At 49.0% G+C, this 26,245-nt stretch overlaps 1 protein-coding gene across 10 annotated transcripts in view; it reads right to left on the bottom strand.

The window, feature by feature from the left end:
* The window catches only part of GATAD2A (GATA zinc finger domain containing 2A), a 98,393-nt gene that overhangs the window by 30,080 nt on the left and 42,068 nt on the right, over window positions 1–26,245 (bottom strand). For 9 of the 10 annotated variants that reach the window (XM_060144874.1, XM_060144872.1, XM_060144879.1 and 6 more), the window contains one exon: window positions 7,207–7,475. In XM_060144874.1, coding sequence (XP_060000857.1) covers window positions 7,207–7,475 — 269 coding nt within the window. Of the gene's footprint in view, window positions 1–7,206; window positions 7,476–8,016; window positions 8,140–26,245 lie in introns of all 10 variants that reach the window. The other variant, XM_060144877.1, reaches the window with a different exon arrangement.

Here is a 26,245-nt window from a genome sequence, read left to right as displayed (position 1 = left end):
CATCAAGGATACCGGCTTCAACAAAGGTGCCCTGCTTTTGCAGCCTTGGTAAACAGAGGGTGTACTTCTGGTGCATTTTACAGTCTGTTAAACCTTGCAAGAAGGCAGAAAGCCAGAAAAACTAAAGCCAAGAACAGCTCTAATGGCTCAGGTGCTACTGCCAGCTCCCAATAGGCCACAGGTCCCTCGGTAGGGATAAGAACACACATCAGAGTCCTTCCCACCCACACCATGGGGGAGACCATTGGTCCAAGTAAAGCCCTGTCCCACAGCAGAAGAGACACACGACGCAAAGCAGGGAAGGAAGAGGCGTCAGACAGCTGCCTGAAGACCACGCACACCAATGGAAGCCAGGGAGACAAAGTCACCATGACACCTGCCCCACACGTCCACACAAGACCCACATGGCTGGCTGTCGAGCAGCAGAAATGGGGCTCCAAGTCTGCCCCTGCCCTGCCCGTGAGACCCTGGGAGCCCAGCCTTGTTTCCTCCCAGGTAAAATGAGGAAATAGAGATGGACTGCTTAGGCATCCAGTGACTTCCATCCCTAGTGAGCCACACCCCTAAAGTCGAGGCTCCCCAACACCTCTGCATATTCTTTCAAGATCCAGTACCCTGAAAAACAGCTAAGTCAGATCCTGTCCCATCATTTCTGCCCCCAGGGACGAGCATGGTACCTGCCACAGACAATCCAGGAGAGTTGGCGCCTCAGAAAAAGGCACACAAAAAAACATTTTCAGTGAAGTATGGGGGTGGCTAATCATGAAGTTCCCACCCCACACAGGCCCAGGGCAACCAAGGGACCCAGCCCTAACCTTTCAGGTGCAGAACCTCTGGAGAACAGGCTCATGTTTTACTCAGTTAAATGTTCCTCTACCCAAGAGGGGAAAAACAAAGCTCTTTTCACCTGTGTGTGGCCTAGACTATTTCTGAAGATCAACAATTTGTGACAGAAAGAGAGTCTCCTCTATAGGAAAGTGCAGGAGTGGAATCTATTTATCTCAGAAACAAAACAGAGAACCCAAAACAGCTTCCTCTGCCTGTCCCAGCTCCAGACCTCATCCAGCAGTCCAGACTTGGGGTAGAGGGAGGGCAGCACATGCTCATGAGCTTTGGGTTGGCCTCACAAGACCAACAGGATCAACCTCCAGCTCTGCGGGGTTTTGTTTTTCCCTGAGCACACTGACGGATGCCAGAACGGAAACCAAACTATTTTAACCTCATTTATATTTTTTAACATCCATATTGAGGTATAATTTACATACCACAAAATTCATCCATTTTAAGAGTATAATTCAGTGATTTTTTAGTAAATTTAGAGTTGTGCAACCATCCCTACAATCCAATTTTAGAACACTTCCATCACCCCAAAACGTTCCCTTGTGCCTGTGAACAGTTAATCACTGCCCTCACCCACCCCCAACCCCTGCCTCAGACCACCATCTGAATGCTCTCTGTCTCTGTAAGTTTGCTTTTCTGGACACTCCCTGTAGATGAAATTATACAATACATAGTCTCTGGGTCTGGTGTCTCCCCCTCGGCATGGTGAGTCTGAGCTTCATCCACGTTGCAGCACAAATTGGTAACTCGCTTCTTTAAAATTGCTGATTAGTAATCCACTGCATGGATATAGCACATTTTGTTTATCCGTGGCCTTCTGGATTGTTTCCACCTTTCTGCCTATTGTGAATCATGCTGCTATGGACACCCATGTACCTGTCTTTGTGTGGGTACACACAGGTACCTTCCTTGGACAGACTCTTGGGTCATGTGGTAAGTTCATGTCTAACTTTCTAAGAAACTGACAAACCGTTTATGCCATTTTACATTCCCACCAGCAATGTATCAGGGTTCCAGTCTCTCCACGTCCTCGCCAACACTTGTTATCGTCCTTTCTTTTTTTTTTTTTTTTAAAGAGCTTTTATTTATTTATTTGGCTGCACGTACAGCATGCGGGATCTTGGTTCCCTGACCAGGGATCAAACCCATGCCCTCTGCAGTGGAAGCGTGGAGTCTAAACCACTGGACCACCAGGGAAGTCCTTTGTCTGTCTTTTTTTATTACAGCTACCCCTGAGACTTGTTTTATGGCCTAGCATATGGTCCACTCTGGAAAATGTTTCATGTGCACATGAGATGTATTCTATAGATGCCCTTTAGCCAAACAGATCAACAGTGCTCTTCGACTCTTCTCGAATCTTGCCGATTTTCTGTTTAGTTGCTCTACCAATTATTGAGAGAGGAGTACTGAAATCTCTTTTTTCTTTTTTTTTTTTGCGGTACGCGGGCCTCTCACTGTTGTGGCCTCTCCCGTTGTGGAGCACAGGCTCCGGACGTGCAGGCTCAGCGGCCATGGCTCACGGGCCCAGCCGCTCCGCGGCATGTGGGATCTTCCCGGACCGGGACACGAACCCGTGACCCCTGCGTCGGCAGGCGGACTCTCAACCACTGCGCCACCAGGGAAGCCCCTGAAATCTCTATAATTTATGAACTGTCTATTTCTCTTAGCAATCCTATCAGTTTATGCCTTAGATATTTTGCGATTCTGTTGTTAGGTACATATACATTTGTTACTGGTATATCTTCCCATGTACTGTTAAAAAATGTCCCTCTTTGGCTCTAGGAATATTTTTTTGTCTTAAAGTCAATTTTATCTGATATTAATACAGTCATTCTAGTTTTCTTATGGTTACTTATGGTATATCTTTCCTCATCCTTTTACCTAAGGATCTAATGGTTGTCTCTTATAGACAATACATAATTAGGGGGGCTTCCCTGGTGGCGCAATGATTGAGAGTCCACCTACCAATGCAGGAGACACGGGTTCGTGTCCCGGTCCGGGAAGATCCCACATGCCGTGGAGTGGCTGCGCCCGTGAGCCATGGCCGCTGAGCCTGCGCGTCCGGAGCCTGTGCTCCGCAACGGGAGAGACCACAACAGTGAGAGACCTGCGTACCGCAAAAAAGGAAAAAAAAAAAAAAATATATATATATATATATATATATATATATATATATATACAAAAAAAATTAGGCTGGATCTTGCCTTTTTTATCTGCTCTGACAATCTCTGCCTTTTGACTGGGGTGTTTAGACTACTCACATTAAATGCAATTATTGATCTGGTTGGATTTACATTTATCCTTTAGCTGTTTGTTTTCTACATGTCTTCCTTCTTTTTTGTTCTTCTGTTCCTCACTGACTGCTTTCTTTTGTGTTAAATATTTAATGTACCACAATTCTTCTGTTGATTTTTTTAAACTATATTTTAAAGTTATTTTCTTAATAGTTGCTCTAGGGATTACAGTAAGCATTTTATTAACAATACAGTCTGCTTCAGATTAACACTAACCTGATCCCGGTAAAATATAGAAACTTTACTCCAATACAGCTCCATTTCATTCCTCCTGTTTTGTACTGTTGTTGACCCGTATATCACGTGTCTATATATGTTATAAATACAACAGATTGTTGTATGCCTTTGGTCAACTGCCAAAGAGCTATGGTTGTTTTTGTCAATTCTATCCAGTGTTATGGTTAATGCTTCATATGATGTTATGTCTTTTAACTAAGAAGAAATGAGAAAAAAAGGTCTTTTCTATTAGCCCACATATTTACCATTTCCAGTGCTCTTTATTTCTTCCTGTGAATGTACGTTACCAACATGTCACTTCCTTTCAGCCTGAAGAACCAGCAGGTCTGCCAGCAACAAATCCTCTCAGTCTCTGTTTATCTGAAAATCTCTTTTTGCTTTCGTTTCTGAAGGAGAGTTCTGATGCACTGAGAATTCTGGGTTGACAATTTTCTTCTTTGAGTACTTTGAATGCCATTCAGTTCCCTTTTGGTTTCCATTTGAATGTCTCAGGTGAGAAGTCAGCTGTTAATTATATTAATGCTTCCCCCGTATGTGATGAGTTGTTTTTCTCTTGCTACTTTCAAGATTTTCCCTTTTTCTCTGGCTTGTAACAGTTTGACTCTGATGTGTCTAGGTATAGATCTCTTTGTATTTATGCTACTTGAGGTTTGTTAAGCTTCTTGGATAAGCTTCTGCTCAAATACATGTTTGGCCATTCTTTCTTCAAATTGTTTTTCTGTCTTGCCCCCAAACATGTCTGCAACCTTGGGCTAATACAGCCACTGTCCCTCCCCACTTACCCATCTCCAAAACTGTCACTTTAACCAACAAGGCCATGGGCAGGGCTGCTGCCCACCACTCTAAATTGAGTGAGCCCCTTCTCACCCCTGCAGGGAAGCTGTTGGTCCTTACAGCCTGCACTGGCTAGGCAGAACTTCCCTACCAAGAGAGCTGGGGAGAGGGCATGAGAGGAGCCCCAGGTCAAGTGCCACATATTCTCACCATTTTTACCCAGAGTTCAGCAGTTTCTTAAGCACAAACACTTCGCAGATTGTTGTGTGCTTCTGGTCAATTTCCAGAGTGTTGAAATGGCTGATTTTGGGGGTCAATTCTGTGCTGCTTCATAGTTGTTTTTTTGGGGAAAGGATTTGACAATTTCTCCTCATTCAATCACTGCTGGAAGCTGCCCTCCAGCCCTGATTTATTTTGAAAATAAAACACACACACATTGGGAGACTAAGTCAGAAAAAATGCCAAAGAGAGATGAAGAGGGGAACTGCAGAGAAGGAGAGAACTGATCCTACCATTTTATCGATATCCGCATGCTCTAAATCTCCCCAATGTCGTTTAAAAAAAAAAAGAAAAGAAAAGTTGTATCTTGGTGATTTTAATTCACCAGCACTTCCTTAAAGAAAAAGGAAATTCTCTCTGCTAGAAGCCACCAGAAACCCCCCTCTAGCCTTCAATATGCCTAAACTGGGTCATAAGAATAGCACAGCATGAAAGAAAGAAGCAGTTTTTAAAAAGAGCCAAACAAATTCTAGAAAAATACTATACAGCAATGAAAAGAGTAACTATTCCTACATTCAACAACATAAGTAAATTTCACAAACATTATGTTGAATGAAAGCAAGCAAAGGGTACAGACTACATAATTCCAATTACTTAAAGTTCAAAAACAGGAAAAACTAACCTGTGCTGTTTGAAGTCAAGAAAGTGGTTACTCGGAGGGTAGTGACAAGTGGGCATGAGGGCGCTAGTAACGTTCTATTTCTTGATTTGAGCTACAAGGATGTGCTCAGTTTGTGAAATGTACCAAGTGGCACATGCGTACTTTTCATTATGTATGCTATAACTCAATTAAATAAAATTCTCTATATGGAGGTTCCCAAGGGATGAGCCAGACACTCTCAATGAGGATCCAAAGACTGCCTGCTTCTAACACAGAAACCATGGCCACTCACTCCAAAAAAGATTACAGTTTTAGAATGGCTCTGGGCTGGACTTGATCCTATTATTCTGTCAAAATTCACAACTATACTTCAACAAACTAGACAGAACACTCTATGTGAGCACTCAAGGAGACACTAGCTCTATATGTGACGTCGTATTTTAAATGAAGCTTGAAGACTGAAGGGTAGTTGTTACCAGCACTTATTTCCCTCACCACATGCCATGCACCAGGGTCAATTCTGGGCACGCATCTGTCACCCAGAGATGCAGAGCACAGATTATCATCCATTTTACAAATGAAGTAGCACGGGCCAGTATCATCTGCCCAAGGTCAGTCAGAGAGTGTGATCTGAGCCCCACTCTGCCAAAGCCGGGCTCCTTCCACAATCTCACACTGCTTCAAGAATGCCCTGGGGTCTCCCTAGTCCCACAGGAGGACCCCTGCTCTGTGTGCCTGGGTTAGTCTCTGTCTCTTGCTCTCTTACATTCTTTTATGCTCCTTCAACACTTAACCTCTCCCTCACAATTCACTGGCCTGCCCTACAGGGGAGCATGGTGATTACAGGAAAAAATGTAGACCAGGAGCCCAGGAACACAAGAGGGACCCAGTAAATCTCTGCAAGTGTGGGCTCCTCCTTCTCTTCACCCACCTGTGACATTCTGAAAGGAAAGGGAAGGGAAAGCAGACCCAAACTTAAAATTTTATTTCTAGAACTTTAAAAGAGGCCTCTGGTTTTAGAACAGGGACTGCAGAAAGCAGAGCCAGATAAAAAAGGCCTTTCTGGGTAGCAAGAACACAAAGCACACCACCCCAGACTAATACGCTTCCCCAGTAGGAGGGGGTTAGATTTTCCCATTTATCTCAAGGCGGTAAGAATTTTTAAAGCTGAGAAATACTGAGTCAGACAATCTCTGAAGTCCTTAGGACGCCAACAATGTGGGGCCCAAATGAATTTAATGCAAAGACTGCAGGTTGGGGTCCCTCTGCGGGGTCAGTCAACACAAGGAGGCAAAGAGCACCAGGTTCTCCAGATCTGCACTTACACCCCACCCCGGGCAAACAGACATGGAAGGGAGTCTGCAGAGGAGGCACTGAGGGAGACAAGGGATGAACCACAGAGGGGCCACACACAGAGGGGCCGCGGGGCTTCTCAGGAGGCCATGGCCACCGGCTGCTGGCTCATGGGACATCAGGGTGTGAAGGGAGGGGTAAAGCAGGAGCTGGAGCTAGGCCTGCAATTCTCTTTACAGGGAGAAAAGAGGATTTCTTAGTGAAGACATGGGGTGGTACACCGAGTCTTATTTCTTTCAAGCTTTTTCCTTAAAAGCTGAGGATTGGGAAAGTTACTCTTGAAGCAATCAGTATCGATGAAGGAGAAACCGAAAGAGCACATCACAGGAGTCCCGAACACAGGGGCCCCTCCTCCCTGATGCACGGCCTAGGAGGAGTGGTGACGCACGTGAGAGGGCTGTGCTCCCGACTCTGCCCCTGGCCAAGTGACCCAAGCAGGGTGTAGCATCATCCCTGGCCTCCCATGCCCCAGATCTGAAAAGCAGGGAAGCTGGACCAAATGAAAAAGTTTTCCTATAAACCAGAAGCACAGAGCTAGACAGCAGGTACAAGTTTAGTGAAGGCCTGCTGTCAAGCAGGGGAGCCAACAGAGGCTACCACTCCCCCATCCTGTGAGACCCACACCCCATGCTACAGATGTCTGGGCCCCAGGGCCCCAAGAGGGAGGTCCCTTGGCCAGGACGGTGGGGGAGGTGACAGGGCTGGAGCCCACAGCCATCTCCATGATAAGCCACCGAAAGCTGCTTCCTGTAGGCCTGACGGCGGCTTCACCCCCACAGGCCTCCTCACGCCCAGGCCTGTCCCTGGTTCCTGGACCCTCCTGCTCACCTGTGTGTGGTTCGCATGTCCACGGGCCCATCGCCCACCTGCCCTTCGCCTCTGCCCATGGCCATCGCCTCTGCGCCTCTCAGCAACCCTTGGGCTGGGCCTGCTCCTGGCTCAGGCGTCACTCTCATGTCTCCGTCAGCGTTTAACTCTGAAGCCAACACTCCTCTCTCCATTTTTATTTTCTTGCTCTCCACATCGTCCTCTGCTGGGTCCCGGTCAAGCGCTCGTTTCTGACTCCGTGTTCGGCATGCTTCTTCAGTCATTCTGAACTTTAGGGGATGGAGAAAACATGACATTTAAACTTGGCACAACGAAGTGGCTGTCTTCTCAGACTTTTCACAATGTCAGCATGGAGTGTTTTCCTCACCATGTGACAATGGCAGAAGTAGGTACAACAAATGAAGGGCCCACAAAGCGTGCCCAGGACATTTCTTCACTGCCTTGGGGAAGGCGAGGGCAGGAGCAACAGAGCATCTGGGAAGCCAAGCTATGCATTGCCCCATCCAGGGCCAGAAACCTGCAGGGGCCTGGGCAGGAACAACGGAAGGTGGCTGCTTATCAGAAAGAAGGGGGAAATCTCTGCACTCCAGACTCAAGAGCAAATAGAGGAAACTGTTCTAGATCTGAATTCCCTGCCTATGGGATCCTGAGCACCTACATGGGATTGGAGGTATCTGGAATCCAAGAAGGAGGGACCATGCTGTCTCAGGACCAGGGTCACAGCCCAACTCCAGCCCTGCACTGCACTGATGAGGGTTGACCCTTCTACTCCTGCTTCAGTGAGGGGCAGCCTTCTCACTCCCTGCTCACCTCAGGAGGGTGAGGAGTGGGGGGTCACATTTAACCCTTTGACTGCCGATGAGGCGAACTTTGAGTGGGGTGAGGCCTGGCCCATCACCATGCCGGCACCCTGTACCTGCAGCATACACATATCTTGATTGAAAGAAGAAAGAAAAGAAGAAAAAAAACAGCTGAGTCAGTTTTTGATCCCATGACATCACTGGGCTCCACATGACCCTGCCCAGGATTCAGTCTGAGAGACAAAGCACTTTCCAGAAAACCAGTCTGAACCGGTTCCAGACAACAAGCTGAAGTGTTGTTAACCCTCACAGAGACAGGAGGGAAGACGGCAGTGATGTCTGTTTACAGGGAGACTGCTGGCATTCCACAACCGAGTCTGGGACACGAGTACTCGCTCTTAAAGGGGCCGCTCAGAGCCCAGCCTTGATGTCCCAGCGGGGCAGGACATGGGAAACCAGACTTCAACAGTCAAGGTCTAAAAAGCCATTCAAGAGTTCATCACTGGACAAAAAAAGAATTTAGCTGCCAGGCTCCTGAAGTACCAGTTCTCCACAGGACAGTCAATGCCCACATCTACCAACGTGGGGGCCCGGGGAGGAGCACACTGTATGAGCCCCTCAAAGAATCCCAATTCACACCTGCAGTGCGCCTACGATGAAGACCTCCTGGCTCTGTGTCCAAGCAGGCAGGACACCCAGCACCTCAGTTTCCTCACCAGCAAACACCCTGGGAGGCCTGTCCTGGGTATGGCCAAGCAGAACCAGTCCCAAAGCAGCCCACCTTCTGGAGACTTGGTGTGGGTGGGGAGAGCACAGGGCATTGAAGGGGCCCCATCACTGTATTTGGGACACACTCCTGGGCTGACTCATTTGCAAGCTCCTTAAAGGAGCTGATTTCACAAATGAGCAACACTGCAGGACCCTGCCTTGGACTCAAACTGAAAGGAAGGAAAGTGACAGCTGCTTCGGGCTCCTGGCACAGGAGGCCGAGCGTCCGTCTGACACGTGTTAGGCCAGCGTGCCCCGGCCTGGACCCTCAGACATCTGCTCCCACGGGCAGTCCAAAAGGGTTGAATCAAGCAGGTTTCCCCGTGGCCATGTCACCCCCGCCCCTGGGGTGCTCCCCATTCCAGGCAGGGCTTGAGAAGTCTGAAGCTCAAGGGCACAGCCTATCAACTTGGCCTCCATCTGCCTCCAACCCCTCCTGGCATCCCAGCCTGCACCTGCTGCTCACCCCGTGCCACCTCAGCCCTCAGCCACACTCCGTCCCTCTGCTCTCACCCAGATCTCCCCATCCCCTCCTTCACCTGTAGAGGTCATCTCCTCACCACCCCAGAGGGAAGCAAGGGATGCTCCCATGTCCCTCTCAGCCTAAAGTTCTAGTTTCTGTCCTTCTCCAACATGCTTTCACCACAAATGCTGTCAGCCTGCTCACTGAGTCTGTCTGTCCTGTCTCCCCATGAGCTGCAGACAAGTCACTGCCCTGAATTGAATGTCAGTCACCCTCCCCTCCTCTCCCTCACTGTGGGAGGGTTGGGTCACTTTCCTTTGGGGCACTGCCTAAACAACAGGAGCTGCTCGAACGTATGGGGAATTGCATGAGAGGAATGATTTCAGCGGCCACGTTGGATGGTGGGTACCTGTGCTCCCAGGATCAGAGAGGAGCCTATTGGGGGTAAAAGATGAAGGGAGTCCAGGACCTCAGGCACGGAGGGCCCCCACTGGAGTCAAAGGAAATTCTGTCCCTAAGGGAGAAGCTCCCAGGCTGGCCTGGTGCCCACTGTGGGAGGGGAGGTCCGAAGTGAACAGGGAGAATGCACCCCTCAATCCTGAACTCAGAACCGCCCCCAATACTTCCCCACTTCGCCTCTGCTCCAGCCCAGCCTGCAGGGCCCCCATCCCCAGCACAGCCTCCGGCCTTGTAAACCCCAGGCTCCAATCCATGAAGCTCATCTGAACCCCAGACCCTGCATGAAGTCCCTCCTTCCTCCCAACTGCCCACATGGACTGGGGTGGGAGGAGAGGCTGATGAGGAGGTCGCTGTGCATCAGGTCACCAGACCAGCAAGGTGGTGCCCCAGTGACCTCACTTCATTGTCACTGGTGAAGGACAAGCGGTCACAAGGGGCCAGAGTAGAGCCTCACACCCATGGGGCTGCTCCCACCAGCCCCAGAGACCATGCTAGGCCACAGTTCTGGTCGGGGTCCCTAGCAGAGGACCTGGGAGACCATCTGCTTGTGTTCTGTGTGCAGTGTCAGGGCAGCTCACTCAGAAGCTGAGGGGCTGGAACTCTGCCAACCCCAGGCACGCCCTGTGCCTCTGGCAGGCTGCTGAGTGGGGGAGGGGTGCAGCAGCCTTGCCCCCCTCCCCCACCACATAAAGGGTGAGCACAGCTGGAGGGGGTGGGGCCAGCCATGGGGGATGGAGCCTCAGGCTCTGACCTCCCCCTCCTTGGGTGGAGCCTCCTCCACTGGGAAGGCGGTTGCCTTAGTGCCCACATGGGGCCCGCCACTGGCCGATCCCGGACACCGACACCACCAGGCAATTGCTCCTGGGGAGGGCAGGTGTTAGTAAGGAGTGGCCTCTCCCTCCTCTCAGCAGGAAGGACCAGTGCCCCAACCTAGCAAATCAGGGCTGGCAGCCACCGCCCTGCAGGCACAGAGGCAGGGACAGCAAAAAAAAAAAGTTGTCAGGAAGAAACCAGCCTTGAGGAATGAAGTGCGACCTAGGAATGAAGCATGACCCACAATTTCTGCAAAATGCAGTGAGGAGGTGCATTAGAATACTTTCTAAAGAGCAGGTGAAGAGGTTGGATTACTGCAACTGACAAATTAGGATCTGCTTCAAAACTCCTGGTGAGTGAGGGAGGGATAGCAGCCACAATGGCATAAGTTCCACCACAGGCCAGGGGAGAACTGCTGGCCCACAGAGAGCAGCCCCCTCTAATCAAGGCAGGATCCAGTGCCGGCTGCTGTCTGCAGGGACAGATCCCAACAGCAGCAAGCCCACCGTAAAGATGCGGCCACCAGGGCTGCAAGGCTGCCTGAGACACAGGCTGCTACATGGGGAGCTGGGCTGGAACCCAGGTGGCCTCAGCCCCTCCTCACTCTCTCCAAACATAACCTGGCTGCACAGGCAGGATGCAACCCAAGTCTTCCTCAGGCCAAAGAAGGGCAGGCTCCAGCCATACTAGAGGCTTCACAAGCACACAGCACAGACCAATCCCAGGATGAGTGGGCTACCAAGTCCCAGGCGGAATGCTGACACATGGCTTTGGGTTGGATGTGAATTTCAATTGCTTCTACCAAAAGATGCTTTCTTTTATTAAAATGTCACCTTCCAACTGGTCTGAGGACCTCAGGTGGAAAATCTGTTCTAAGACAACTCCAAAAGGGTGAATTGTGCTGTGGCAGGAACCAGTATTGTTTTTTTGGCTGTGCTTGGGTCTTCGTTGCTGCACACGGGCTTTCTCTAGTTGCAGCGAGCGGGGGCTACTCTTCGTTGTGGTACGCGGGATTCTTATTGTAGTGGCTTCTCTTGTTGCAGAGCACGGGCTCTAGGAGTGCAGGCTTCAGTAGTTGCAGCATGTGGGCTCAGTAGTTGCGGCACATGGGCCGTAGAGTGCATGGGTTTCAGTAGTTGCAGCATGTGCGCTCAGTAGTTGTGGCGCACAGGCTGTAGGGAATGTGGGCTTCAGTAGTTGTGGCACACGGGCTTAGATGATCCACAGCATGTGGGATCTTCCCAGACAAGGGATTGAAGCCGTGTTCCCTGCATTGGCAGGCGGATTCTTAACTACTTCACCTGGGAAGTCCCAGGAACCAGTATTTTTAAACAGAACTCAGAAGACTAACACTGACTCTGCACAGGGGGTGGGGGTGGGGTTGGTTGAGAGGGGGGATTAGATAGGCATAAGTCATACAGCCATAACCCTGAGGTTATCATTAATACTCTGTACTAGGAAATGTTATTTATACCACACTGCTACAAAATAACAGCAGGAACACTACTAGTAATACTCCTGTTTCAGGCATGAGGAAAATGAGGCTTAGGAACATGTGTTTGGGAGAAGTGAGAGAGCTGATGCTCTGAAAAGGAGATGATGTGGGGTGCTTTTTCCAGAGCCCAAAGAAGGGAGTGAGCTCGATGAGGTGGCAAAAGGAGGGTGCTGAGTGTAGACTGACCTCAGGTGGAGCACAGAGGGCAGCGGGTGTGTTGGATGGGGGGGGGGGAGTGGGATCCAATTTGTTCTAAAGGATTTGGGGACAGACTGAGGCAGGGAAGTGGCAGGGGGAACAGTCAGGGGGGTTCTGTATCTCGTGGTTCAGGATGGAAAGGGGATAGAGCAGCAGGGAAACATGACCAATGCTGGGTGTACTTTAGAGGATTTAGACAACACAACATACCAACAGTTGGACGCCAGGTGAGAGAGGGTTGCTTTGTTTTTTTTGTTTGTTTTTTTGCCAGAGCAACTGGAAAAAGATGGATTTGATTTTCTGATATGGGGAAGGAGCAGATCTGGGGGAAGAACGTTGGGAGTGGGATTGTTTGGCATGCAGAGAGGCTGAGGAGTGTCTGCTGACAGGCAGAGGCCTGCACACACGCACACGAGATAGCCACTGTCCTCAGGGCGGTGTGGAAACAAGGGCCTGGGCCTATGCAGCAACCGATGCAGTTGAGTAACGACAGGTTCCAAATGCCAGCCTCACTAGCCACTGGCCAAGTTCCACACTCTCCACAGCCCCTGGCCGACAGGCATATGTCTTCCCTTCCAGACCAGAGACCTCACTCTGCTCTCTGCCTGAGCTACTTCCTGATACATATCTTTGAGTGACAGTGGCAGGGATAGAGCAGCTGTGTTCTGGAAGGAAATCACACCCAAAACACCAGCTCTCGAGTTTTAAATAATGTCAAACCTCGTTAAGGCCAAGTAGAAGGGATGAAATTTAACTTGGGAAACAGAAAGTTGATCTCAACAGCCAGCCCCCATCACTAGACACTGCAGAGAACAGAGGATGGACCTCAGGGAGCAACTGGCCAGGGGAGCTTGTCACTCTCTGAGCCTCAGCTTCCCCATCCATACCTCATAGATGCGCTATGTGAAGAGGCACAGAGTGACATTAGTAAAAACTTGAATGAGAAAATCAAGTTGCAGAATGATATGATACCATTCACAGTTTTAAAATGCTTACAACCTGCAGAAAAAAATACTCAAAGAAAGTTCACTAAAATTGAAACTGAAAGAAATTGGACTAAAATCCACAACACTCATCTCAGAAACTTTCACTGTCTGTATTAAGCATTTCTGGATTAAATTACTTCTCTTAACAGGGACTATTTATCAGTTTCTTTGTATGCAAAGAAAACAAAGATAAAAAGGAGAGTTGTAGATAAAATAACACTCCCACCTACAAAGGCTGAGAATTGAAAGAACAAGTGGTATTGGGTGGGGGTGAGGGAAGAAGGCCCTGCACTGGAAGGAGGACCCCCCCCCCCCCCCGCCAGCTCCTTCAGCAGGCAGAACAAAGAACCCAAGATGAACCGTGACCTTCAGTGGACTGAAAGGGGATGCCGCTGCCACTTTCCCATTTGTTGTTGGCAGCTTAACAGTCCACCTTTATATCACTTGCTACAGCGACTCCTGGGCTCTAAGCAGTAAACCCAAACCCCTTAGCTCATCCCCACAGCCCATCTTCTACCTGGGCCAATAGCTGTCCCAAGTGGACATCAGGCCACAGCATCAGTGTGGGCTCATTCTGAGAGGGCCCACGGCCCACACTGTTCCTCACTAGGGCTGCCCACAGCAACAACGCCCATACAGCTTGACAGCTTCATCTCAACGTTAAACTCTTCCACGGCAGAAGATTTTTCCCATTCATCTCCATTTTCGGTGTGGAGCCAACAGTACGGGTTCAGAATGTGCTACTGAGTTAAACCTACATTTCTGTAAATTAGCCTCACAAAGTGTATGATTCCTGGGGTTGCCCTACAAGGCAAAATGTAGCAAGCAAGTCAAGGGCTTTCATTAAAAAGTCCTGGGATTTCTCTGGTGGCACAGTGGTTTAGAACCCGCCTGCCAATGCAGGGGACACAGGTTCGAGCCCTGATCCGGGAAGATCCCACATGCCGTGGAGCAATTAAGCCCGTGCACCACAACTACTGAAGCCTGCGCACCACAACTACAGAAGCCCGTGAGCCTAGAGCCCGTGCTCTGCAACAAGAAGCCACTGCAATGAGAAGCCCACACACGACGAAGAGTATCCCCCACTCACTGCAACTAGAGAAAGCCCACACACAGCAACGAAGACCCAATGCAGCCAAAACCAAAAAAAACCTGCATTCTGACTTTCTGGGAGGCGAGTGTACTGAGATGGAGCCTCACAGGTTGAGGCCAAGGCGGGAACAGGAATCCAGGGAGATGGTCCAGGCAGAGGAACAGCATGGGCCAAGCCACTGAGCTGTGAGTCTCAGGCAAAGGAAGGGAGGCCACAGTTGAGTCCTGTGCTAAAGGTTTCCTGAAAAAGAGAACTAAGTCTTCCTCACTGATTGAAGCTGGGTTCTGAACCCTTAGTTGTCTGAAAACTGAAGACACTCCAGAATACAGGTGTTTTCTCTCTTGGACATCATCGGAAGGGCCCCTGACCCAGCCACCTGGCTAGGAGCTCCTTGGGCCTTCAAAGACCTGAACTGAGAAGATGAGGAGGACAGACTCTCCCTGCAGCAGTCCTGTGATCCAGGAGGGGACAGGCCACACCCATATATGTGGGGGCAGGGGGACAGGTGCCATATACCCAGAGCCTCTGGGGGTAGAAGACCAGCCTGTCATCCCACAAGGTGGAGAAATCCAAGTCTAGTGGGTCTGGAACCCAGGTCCAACACTCTTCTTTCTACCTGGCATTCTTACAAGCTGCCCACCGTGGAACGTTCCACTATACACTCTAAAGCCCTTTTGTTAATCATGTTTAAATTGTTTGTTTTCACCTGGAGAGACAAGCACATGGTAGGGCTTAAATGACACTTGCCAGTGAGGAGCAGGACAGAACAGCTGTCCTCAAATGCCTCCACGGCAGCCTCACCTCAGAAAATTAAGACTTGCCCTGCCAGGGGCTGCGGAAGCACTCATGGGAAGGCCTGGGCAGGGAAGACTCCTGCAACCAAAAGGTACAAGCCCCCTGTCATCAATGTTCCTGGTGTATCCCCAGCTCCAGAAGAGTGCCAGCCACATAGTAGGTGCACTTCAAACATTTAACGAATGAACAAATGTAGGTTTTACAGAGAGGAGCTCAGGGACTGGGGGGTGGGGTGAGGGGTTGGTGAGCACGGGCTCCCTTTCACCACTGGGATTCTTGGATCTCAACCCAAGTTTAATGCTCCTCTGTTGTTAACAGAAATGTGGGGTCTTCCTTTACAGACAGAACACCTTACACTGACTGAGTATTTACCCCACATGGATCATCTCAGATGCAAGGTGAGTGCTATCATCAGCCTCTGTTTTACAGGTAGGGAAACTGAGGCAGGTGAAGGTCACACAGCAAGTGGGTGGGACACTGCTGGGAACTGAAGCCCATGCTCCTCCAGACAGTGCCCACTGAAACACCCCCGTCAACTACCTAGAGTCAGGCGTGGTTTCCAAAGGACACAGGAAGCTCCTCACAAGCAGGAAGTTTCGCTCTGGCCCAATGGGGTCCAGACGAGATATTAAGTGTTTACAATTTTATTGAGTGTTATGAGTGAGACCACACCTTTTGCTGTTTGCTTTCAGAGTACAGTAAGTTCTGCTGGAGCTCAACATATGCATTCCCAAAACTTGCCACATGGTGCAAAATCATTCAATAAAAACACAGGGCTGGACTTCCCTGGTGATGCAGTGGTTAAGAATCCACCTGTCAACGGAGGGGACACAGGCTCGAGCCCTGGTCCGGGAAGATCCCACATGCGGCAGAGCAACTAAGCCCGTGCGCCACAACTACTGAGCCTGCGCTCTAGAACCCGCGAGCCACAGCTACTGAGCCTGCGTGCCACAACTACTGAAGCCCGCGCACCTAGAGCCCATGCTCCACAACAAGAGAAGCCACCACAATGAGAAGCCTGTGCACCGCAATGAAGAGTAGCCCCTGCTCGTGGCAACTAAAGAAAGCCCCTGTGCAGCGAAGACCCAATGCAGCCAAAAATAAATTAATTAAAACAAACAAACAAACAAAAAACACAGGGCTTGTAGGAACAATGGGGTTAGGGCACAATACCCTAAAACTTCATTAGTGCCATAAAAAAAAGACAGGAACCTGATTTTTAAATGGCAGCACGTTAAACAGCTAAGAAATACACAAATGCTGCCTGAAGCCTTATGCCTCACCTGAGGGAAGATCTGGTGTTTGCTGTGACAGTGGGTGAGATGCAGTTTCTGAGTTACTGTGACATGCTGGAAGGAGGTTGTCTGACCCCAGAAGGGGATGTGTGTGGCCCAGAGGGGGCAAGATGCCCATGTGAGGCGTGTGCATTTTCCTTTAGGGTACCAGCAGGCGCTCTTTTAGCTAGGAGCAGTTTTCCGGATTCCTATAGTACAGGAGTCTGCAAACTTTTTCTTAAAAGGGACACAGTAAATATTTTCAGCTCTGCAGGTCATTCAGTCTCTGTCCTGATTACTCAAGCTCTGCAACTGTGACAGTTCGTTCTCGAAGGGGCACGGCTGTGTCCCAATCAAACATTATTTACCCAAACAGGCCAGCAGCCTGTGGGCCATAGCTTCCCAACCCCTAGACCTAGCATTTCTCCTGGACAAAATCGCACATAACCAAACGGTGTGCCCAATATATTAATAGTGTTGGAACAAACCTGCTTTTCCAAACAAGCCTCACAGCAGAACTGACAACAGAGAAAAATCGATTTCAAAAAAAGGACCTGAATGTGTAAATTCAATCCAAGCCCAGAACTCAAGGTTAACCCTTTTGACAAGTCAGAAGAAATTTAGTTTCAAAAAGTGTTGACTGCAGACTGCTTACTTCAGGGTCAGTCTGTCCCACTACGTGGGTCTATTTTATACCATCCTAAAAGCCCTACACACTCTCAAGATAAATAGGTCCCTCGTAGAGGGAAATTACATGCTATAAACTCAATTGCTGCAGTGGATGAAACTTTAACCCAGTTACAGAAACAAGCAGGTCCTAAGCACACGTGCCTGAGCATCAGACCAAAGCTCTAAGGAAAAGCACAGGAGCTGAGAACGACCTGATTGGGTAGGGGGGAGGGGGCGCAGGGGTTAAGCCAGGAAGGAAAGTGTGAATCAAGCACACTAGGGCTGAGTTGCTGGAGACCTGGGGGTCCTGGGAAGAGCCACAGGGCCAGGCTTCTCCAGGTAACCAGAAATCACCTTTGCCCTTGAGGGCTGGGGACAGGGGGGTCATCTGTGCTACAGAAACCCTAAGAAGTGCACTCTACCTGGTTGGAGGGGTTGGGATCTGGGAGGACACAGGTTCACACCATACTGCACCCAACTGTCCCACTCCAGTGCCATCACAGCCATGCACCTTGTATCCTTAATGAACCTCAGTGCATTCTGCCTGCAACTGTAGCTCCACAGCTCAGCCCCAGCCTGGGGACACCAGGAGAGCCTCGGGAACAGCAGTTAGGCTCAGCCTCCACCTGGTCAGCACCTTGGTCCTTCAATTCTCCTGACCTTTATGTGAACGCTAGGCCTGACTGGTAGGCACATCACCTCACCCCCAGCCTTGTGGCGTCGTGTCCATCCCACACAGGAGCTCCCTGGACCTGGGGACTTGTTGCAAGTTTTCTGAGCCTTCTTCCTAGCGTTAAGAGAAGCCGATGCTGGCTCGCCAGATAAACAGCCACGTAACAAAAATAAAAGACTTGACCAACAAATTCTTCTGTCCTGCTGAAGGTGCTCACTTGCTCTTTCAAAGGCTTCTCATAAGGTGGGCAATCTCACTGCTGGCCTCCAAAGGTGGCCAGCGGTGCCTAGGCTCTGGGTAGGCTGAGGCAATGAGAAGGGAGTAAAAAAGGGATGAGGAACACAGGGTGCTCCAGACTTGGGAGCATCTGACCCCACCTGATGGACACCCTACTGGCAGAGGATGGACGCAGGAAACCAGGGTGTCGGCAGACACCTCCCTGCTCCCCAAAATGCAGCACACCAGGCTAGTTGAACACCAAGCAACCTTGCGCCACACACACAAATACACACGTGTGTGTGCACCCACACTCGTGCAAACACAAACACATGTGCCCACGTACACATGAACACCACACACATATGTGTGCACAGTTTTCATCCCCTCCTCCCACCTCCAAACCTTCTCCAATTACCTTACAAAGGGTCTTCTCTATTCATTTATGAGCAAAAGAACAGCAGTTCTTATGGGTGATCAGTGTCCAACTATCTCAAGAAGAAGCAAAACTATTAAGTATGGAAATAAGATTAGACACAGGGTCCAGGATCACCAACTTCTAAAGCAAGTGAAGGAGCCCAGAGGGCCTTGCAGAGAGACCTGCAGGGCCTTGTGCACACCTCCGCCACATCAACCCACAATTCCTCCAAGACAAATCATTTCGCACCTGGGTGGAACAGCCGATCATTTTAAAATCACTAGCACTGCAACCATGCTCATTTCTACTACTTTGTGTACACAGTAATTTAAGTTTCCAGAGAAGGCGAAGAACTGACTTTTGTCTACTGTTGTTTATCTGAGTGACGCCTGAACCCAGAAGGGAACTTCTGCAGCAGGGAGGAGCCTGGTCAGTTACTAACGACCAGGGACACCCTTCTCCTAGTTCACAGCCCATCTGGCCCAGGACGTGGACGTCGACAGTCTCCAAATACTGATTCTAAACCAGACAGTGACCTCCAAGGGGCCAGTGACCTGCAGGTACCACCTTTGTGGAGGGCAGGAAGAGCAGCTTGGGGGGATCCCCGCCTTCATGGGAGCAAAGACCCAGTAAGGGCTATGAGATATGTGTGTCAATCACCATTTTGTTACAAATCAACACTGGAAAAGAAATCCACCCTGCCCGACCAGAGGAGGAGGCTAAGGATCTAGCTTCATTTGAGCTAGGCCCCAAGAGTAGAATCTGGAGTTGTAGATAGAGATGGAAGAGGGAGAAAGAAATGGTAGCACAAAAGGTGAAGTGGCAGAAATACACAGGCGCATGAAAACCCATCTCCAAAGTAAGTAGATGAAACCAAATAAAAGGAGATCAAAACTTTTAACAACTTTTTAAAATGGAATGAGGTTGCTTAAAAGGAAAAAACAGGGCTTCCCTGGTGGCGCAGTGCTTGAGGGTCCGCCTGCCGTGCAGGGGACACGGGTTTGTGCCCCGGTCCGGGAAGATCCCACATGCCGCGGAGCGGCTGGGCCCGTGAGCCATGGCCGCTGAGCCTGCGCGTCTGGAGCCTATGCTCTGCAACGGGAGAGGCCACAACAGTGAGAGGCCCGCGTACTGCAAAAAAAAAAAGGAAAAAACATTCCCCCATTACAGTGAGGCCACTTATATTCAGTTTAAGAGGCTAAACAGTGATGATCGGGCCTCCCAGAGACTTCTCTGACTCAGGGTGCCCTGCAGGAGTGTAGGGACTGGGGGTGGGGTAGGGGCCCTGACCAGCCCGCCTTCAGCCTGTGAGAGTGAGGAGAGCTGGAACCTTTAATTAGGTCCTGAAGGACAGAGGAGGGGAGTGCTGAGACCTGTGAAACGGCACAGAGTATGCTGCAAAAAGACACATGCACGCACACAACTTAAATGAAGTGCCTCCAGTCACTCCATCAAACAAATCAATCTGAGCACTGGCGCTCTCCACAGGGAGCTCTCTGCCCTCAGCCCCCAGAGGTGCGCTCTACCTAACCCTTCAGGGAAGAGAGAGACACCATTTGCAAATGCAGCGCTCAGCTCAGACACAGAAGTCAAAGGGGAAGGTTAAGTTCAGGAGCATCTCGACCTCCTCCTAACAGGGCACTTCTATCATGCCCGGTGCGCCCAAACACCACACTCCATCTGAAATGCTAATGACCCATCTAAAAGGCCATCACCACCCAGAGGAGTCATGCAAGATAAAGTCAGACCAAATCAGCCATCCTATGAAAGTCACCTCAGTCCTTGGTTCAAGAACCACCCAGATATGTAGGTATATAGAATGTTAAGACTGAAAAGAGTAAAAAAAAATAAAGTAAAAAAACCACACACACAGAAACTCAGGCTTTTACATTTACAAATAAACACACATTTACAATCTGATTTTTTTTTAAGGTGGAGGACATGTAAATACAGCCTCTGAAATAATGCTTTCTTGGGATATATTTAATAAAATTAACCTAGAAAGCAGAAACTTTAATGTACTCAAGTAGTAACCACCCAACATTTTAAAAATAAAGCCTGAATGGTCTTCAGATTCCTAAAGGAAAATCGCATGTAGACGTGCACTGTGGAGAAAGGCGCTTGGAAGCACCTCACCCCAGTACCGCTTGTGGGAACAGAGCAGGTTTTGGGACAAGTCACCTCCAGAAAAATCAGTGGTCACTGCCTTCAATGAGGCTCATGCCACAGTAACAGCCAGCCCTCCGGTAGCATGCCCGGCCACTCAAACTCACCTGGGGACATGCAGGGCCTGGCCTGGAACAGCCAAGTCCCCTGACCTCAACAACCATCCTCCCTCCCTGGAGTCATGGGGGAGGGGTGGCTAAAGAAAGCACAGATCCTGTTGGGGAAGATGGTGTAAGTAGGGAGTATGTTTTTATCTTCCCCCAGACATAGACAATCTCCTAAAAACTTCTGAAAACAGGGAACACCACTAACCAGACAGGCCACGCAGATTCCACTGAGCTCTGTCTACCCCTCAGCCTCATGCCTTGGCCTCTGAGTGCCCCTTCCCAGGGACATGAGATGAAAGCCTGTCTACACCTCCTAGTCAAAGCACACAGTAGGACAAAGTACACCTAAACTGATCACGTTTTAAGAGGGGAGGAGAGAGATGGGTAACGAGTGTTTTTAAAACTGTTGATAGCACCCCCAGGCTCACCCCCACATGAGGACTTGGATTTTGTGTTTACACTCTCAGAAGTCCTCAGTAAGCAACCCAACACTGCCCATCTGGAAGCGACTCCACATGGGTGTCTGAGCCTCTGAAAGCGGTGGCCTGTGCCTGAAGCCCAACCCCTGCAGCCCCGGAGAGAGAGAAACAAATGGTGCCAGAGAACGGGACACAGAAATAAAGGTGCCACCTGTGAGGGGAATCTGAAAAATATGAAATGTCCACAGGGAAATGGTGACCAGGAGTCCTCTGGTGTAGGACGTCACTGTGAGGGATGTCTGGCTGAGTTTCCCTCCCACGGGAAAGGACCAGTCCTCTGTCCCTCCCAGCTGCCTCCTAGGCTGAGCCTCCTCGGCCCACAAAGGGTTACGCCTGCCATTTCCATGCCACCTGCAATGTGCCAATCGGGCGTCACATCAAAAATGGGAGGGCTTAACCCTTCCAGGGCTGACTCCCTCAGGGCCTGGCCAAGAACGCAGCCCTGACCACCAGCTTCATCGAGCTGGAAATGGCAGGAGGTTTTACACAGAAAATTCCAGGAAGGGCCAGAAAAGCCTTCTCCAGTCTTGGGAGGAAATGTGAGTGGAAAGTGGGAGAACCAAATGTGCATCTTTCATCATTTTCAACAGGACACCCAGCAATGTGGTGACGCCACTGCCTGGAAGCACTGCCTGGGCTCCTTTGTCAGCTCCTCCCTGCACACATCCTGCAGCAGGCAGGGCCAGAGGCCGCCCCAAAAGGCTCAGAGCCAGCAGGGAAACCTACGTCTAGGACTAAATAAGTTTCTGGTCTCAAAGAAGCCCATGGGCCTAAGAAACAGTTTCTACTGATGCACAGTTCTTGCAGCACTTCCTGCACAGCTGTGAGAGCTGGAACAGAAATCCTGCTTCTCTCCTCCACCCTGTAAGTGGAAATCTTCCCCTTGGGCAGGGGGTTGTTCTGGGTATAGACACCTACCACAACCTCCAGGAAATAGCCAAGCTGACCTAGAGCATATCACATTAGTGGTCATTTTGTAAAACACGCTACTCAAGGTAAAAGCAAGGCCTCACCCCAGCCAAGGTCCTGCCGGCCTCTCTGACCTGTGTACTGCTCTCCCCCACACGTCCCCGCTACCCCTCGACCCTATTCTCTCAGCTCCAGCCACTCTGACATTCCAGCTGCTTCTCTGAAAACCAAGTTTACTCCCACCTCAGAGCTTTTGTACTTCCTGCTCCCCCTACCTGGAAGGTCCTCCCCCACGTCTCTGTATACCACTCTCTTCTTCAGCCGAAACAGCAAAGTTACATGTATCTCCCCTCCATGCACTTTGGTGGGTCTCTACCCCTTTCCCACTTCATCACCACTTGACATTCTATTTACTCATCTCTCCGTTTACGTGTTTGTCCCCCCCACCCCATCCCCCACAAGAACAGATAATATATATCTTTGTTCAGTGCTACCATCCCAGGGCCCAGGACAGAACAGGTGTTCAATACATATTTGTTAAACAGATGAGAAAAAGTACTTTCAGAACTTCCAGCTATGGCACTCCCCTTCCTCGTTACATAAGCCAAAAAGTCTTCATGTCAATAGAAAACATAATGATCAAAACCAAACAAAACCCTTACTTCATACCATATATGACAATCAACTCAAAATGGGTCAAAGACCTAAATACTAAAAGCTAAACCTACAAAATTCTTAGAAGAGTATGTAAGGGTGAATCATGACCTTCGATTTGCCAAGAGATTCTTAGATATGACACCAAAAGCTCAATATCAACAAAAGAAAAAAGATAAATTAGACTTCATCAAAACTAAATTCTTCTGTGCAAAAGAGAGTGAAAAGATCAACAGAGCGGGAAAAACATTAGAAATCGTATCTCTAATAAGGGTCTGGTGTCAGAATATATAAAGAACTCTTAAAACTTAGCAACAAACCCAATTCAACAAAACAGGCCAAAGACTTGAAAAGACATTTCTCCAAAGACAGACAAATGGCCAATAAGCACATGAAAAGATGTTCAGCATCATTAGTCATTAGGGAAATGCAAATCAAAACCACAATGAGATACCACCTCTCACCCACCAGGATGACTATTAAAAAAAAAGGAAAATAAGCGTTGTTGAAGATGTGGAGACATTGGAACCACCACATATCGCTGGTGGGAATGTAAAATGGTAAAATGGTGCAGTAATGTGAGAAACAGTCTGGCAGTTCCTCAAAAAGTTAAATACAGAATTACCATATGACCCAACAATTCTACTTCTAGATATATACCCAAGAGATGTGCATTTATTCAAACAAAAACTTGTACATAAATGTTAAAAAGCAGCACTATTCACAACAGCCAACAAGTAAGAACAACCCAAATGTTCATCAATGGGTGAATGGATAAACAAAATGTCGTATATCCATACAATGAAATATTTTTCAGCCATAAAAAGGAATCGGGCTTCCCTGGTGGCACCATGGTTAAGAATCTGCCTGCCAATACAGGGGACACAGGTTCGAGCCCTGGTCCCGGAAGATCCCACATGCCACGGAGCAACTAAGCCCGTGCGCCGTAACTACTGAGCCTGTGCTCTACAGCCCGTGAGCCACAACTACTGAGCCTGCATGACACAACTACTGAAGCCCATGCGCCTAGAGCCCGTGCTCCGCAACAAGAGAAGCCACCGCAATGAGAAGTCCACGCACCGCAACGAAGAGTAGCCCCCACTCGCCGCAACTAGAGAAAGCCTGCGCGCAGCACGAAGACCCAACACAGCCAAAAATAAATAAATAAATAAATAAATTTTTAAAAAGGAATAAATTTCTGATTCATGTCACAATGCAGATGAACTATGAAAACATGCTAAGTGAGACAGGCCAGACACAGAAGGCCATACAGTATATGATTCCATCTATCTGAGATGTCCAGAGCCACGCGAATCTATAGAGACAGAAAGTATCGATAGATTAATGGTTGCTAGGGACTGGATAGCACAGAGGTAGGGGAATGCAGGAGTATAGGCTAATACATACAAATTTCACTTTGGGATGATGAAAATGTTCTAGAACTAGAGGTGATGGCTGCACAACGTTGTGACCGTAGTAAATGCCAATGTACACTTTAAATGTGTGAATTTTACTTTATTATTTTTTAAGCAGGAAAACAAAAAACAAAATAATCTTAACCTCAAGAGCCACAACCCCTCTACGGCTGCTAAACTACTAAAACGCAAAAGCAGGTTTACTATGACCCCCAAGAGCACCGAACAGGGTCCTCAAGGAAAGACTCCTTTGTGTAACAAGATCCCAAACAATCGAAGAGCCATTGTCCACTGGGATGCAGTCCTTCCACGAGCAACAACTGTCAGCTTCTCACAGCAACCAAGGGGACCAGAGCAAGCCCACGGTACAGATGGGAGTGTGACCACGTGGGACACAAATGGGACAATTTACCAACAGGGAGCCAACTTGGAGAGAGGGCAAGACCTCTGATGGCAGGGGTCACACGGGCCAGCACTGCAGATCTGGATTCAAGTCAGGTCCGTCACAGGCTTCACACTGGGATTGTGCCAGACGCCTCAGTCTCACAGACATTTCACTCACGCATTCACCCAAACACCTGCTTAGTTTCTACCAGGGAGCAGGAGCTAACTGGGCCCCAGGGACACCCTTGGGGTTTCAACAAAAGGCTTCCCACCCATAGCAGCATAGCTCCAGTAGGCCACTGGGGGGACACACACAGATGTGTGGGGTAGGCAGTGGACAGAGCAGGCTGAGACATGGGGCTGAGGTCCCTCGCACACTGGGAGTTGCAGTAATCCCTAGATCACACATAAGGATCAAATCTGCAAAGCAGTGCTTTTTATAAGACGAAGTCATACTGAAGACCAGCTAACTACCTACTTTATCCAGTCTTAATTGGCTATGGCTGCTATGTACAGACCACACCAATAGAGGTGAGATTGATTTCTAATGAATAATATATTAATTTATGTCAGAAAACAACATATGGGACATTACAGCATCAGGGTGTTGATGCACTGTGGTGATAAAATGCACTGTGGGTACTGGGGGAGGTGGGCGGAGTGCTCCCAGAACAGAAGGTGCCATCAGCATCACACTACATTAGGTCAAAACCAGAATGCCTGGTTCATCTCTGCACACCTCAGCTTCCTCACCTGTGAAATGAGAACAGCGCCCACTTTATCACTAAGGTTCTTCAAGGGCTCCATGAAGGTACTGTAAGGGTTGTTATTACAGAAAATGAGAATGCTGTTAACAAGAGGTTGTCCCGCTTAACAGGCTACTACTGGCCACAGCCCCTCACAGCAATTCCAGAATCTCTGCTGAAGGTTTTCTGCTTGAATTTTAACCACAAGCGGCCACCATCCTCACTTTTGTAAACGAGTGTTTCCCCTGCCCTGGGTGACATGAATCATAAAGCTCCCTGAGGGAATGCCTGGGTCAAACACCATCTTCCAAACTTCATTACGGAAAAATTGCAAACATACCCAAAGAAGCAGCGAGAACAGCACAATTAACTGCTCATGCCCACCACCCAGCTTCCATGGTTGTCAGACGACCACCTTGGTCTTTCACACACCTCACGCCCACTAGCCTCTAAGAAGCAAATGCCATACAGCATGCATTTATGAACAGTTCAGCGTTTATCACTACAAGGACACAAAACCACAATCCCATGATCACACCATCAACAATTAAACAATCATTCCTCAATCTTTGTTGAAGTCACGCTTGGCTGAAACCTACAGGTTCCCCTGCCACTTTCTTTTCAATCATATGTTGAAGAAATCAGGCCATTTGTCCTGTTTCCCACAATTGGGTTTTGCCAGTTGGCATCCCTGTGGTATAATGTAACACAACCCCAATGTCCCAAAACAAGATTTTGAGGTCCAACCAAGCACACATCCCTCTGGAAGCATGTGCACCCTTCCTTGGGGGCTGGAAGCCACTGAGGTCCACTGTCTAGACCCACCATTTCATCAGATGCCTGCAAATGTATGAATTTATAATCCCATCGTTTCATATTAATTAGCCAGAATGTTAACAGCTACACGGTCCATTAGCCACATGTGGCTATTTAAAAAGATTTAAATCAAATAAAATTAAAACTTGACTTCCTCAATCACGATATTCCAGGTACCACACTGGACAGTGCGAGTAGAGCATTCCGGAAAATTCTGGCAGCACTGATCTATCTTCGAAGGAA

Source organism: Lagenorhynchus albirostris, chromosome 3 (assembly GCF_949774975.1).
Source record: "Lagenorhynchus albirostris chromosome 3, mLagAlb1.1, whole genome shotgun sequence".
NCBI classification, from domain to species: domain Eukaryota; kingdom Metazoa; phylum Chordata; class Mammalia; order Artiodactyla; family Delphinidae; genus Lagenorhynchus; species Lagenorhynchus albirostris.
Note: the sequence above shows the minus strand (reverse complement) of the source record. Positions and strands in the feature narration are given on the sequence as shown.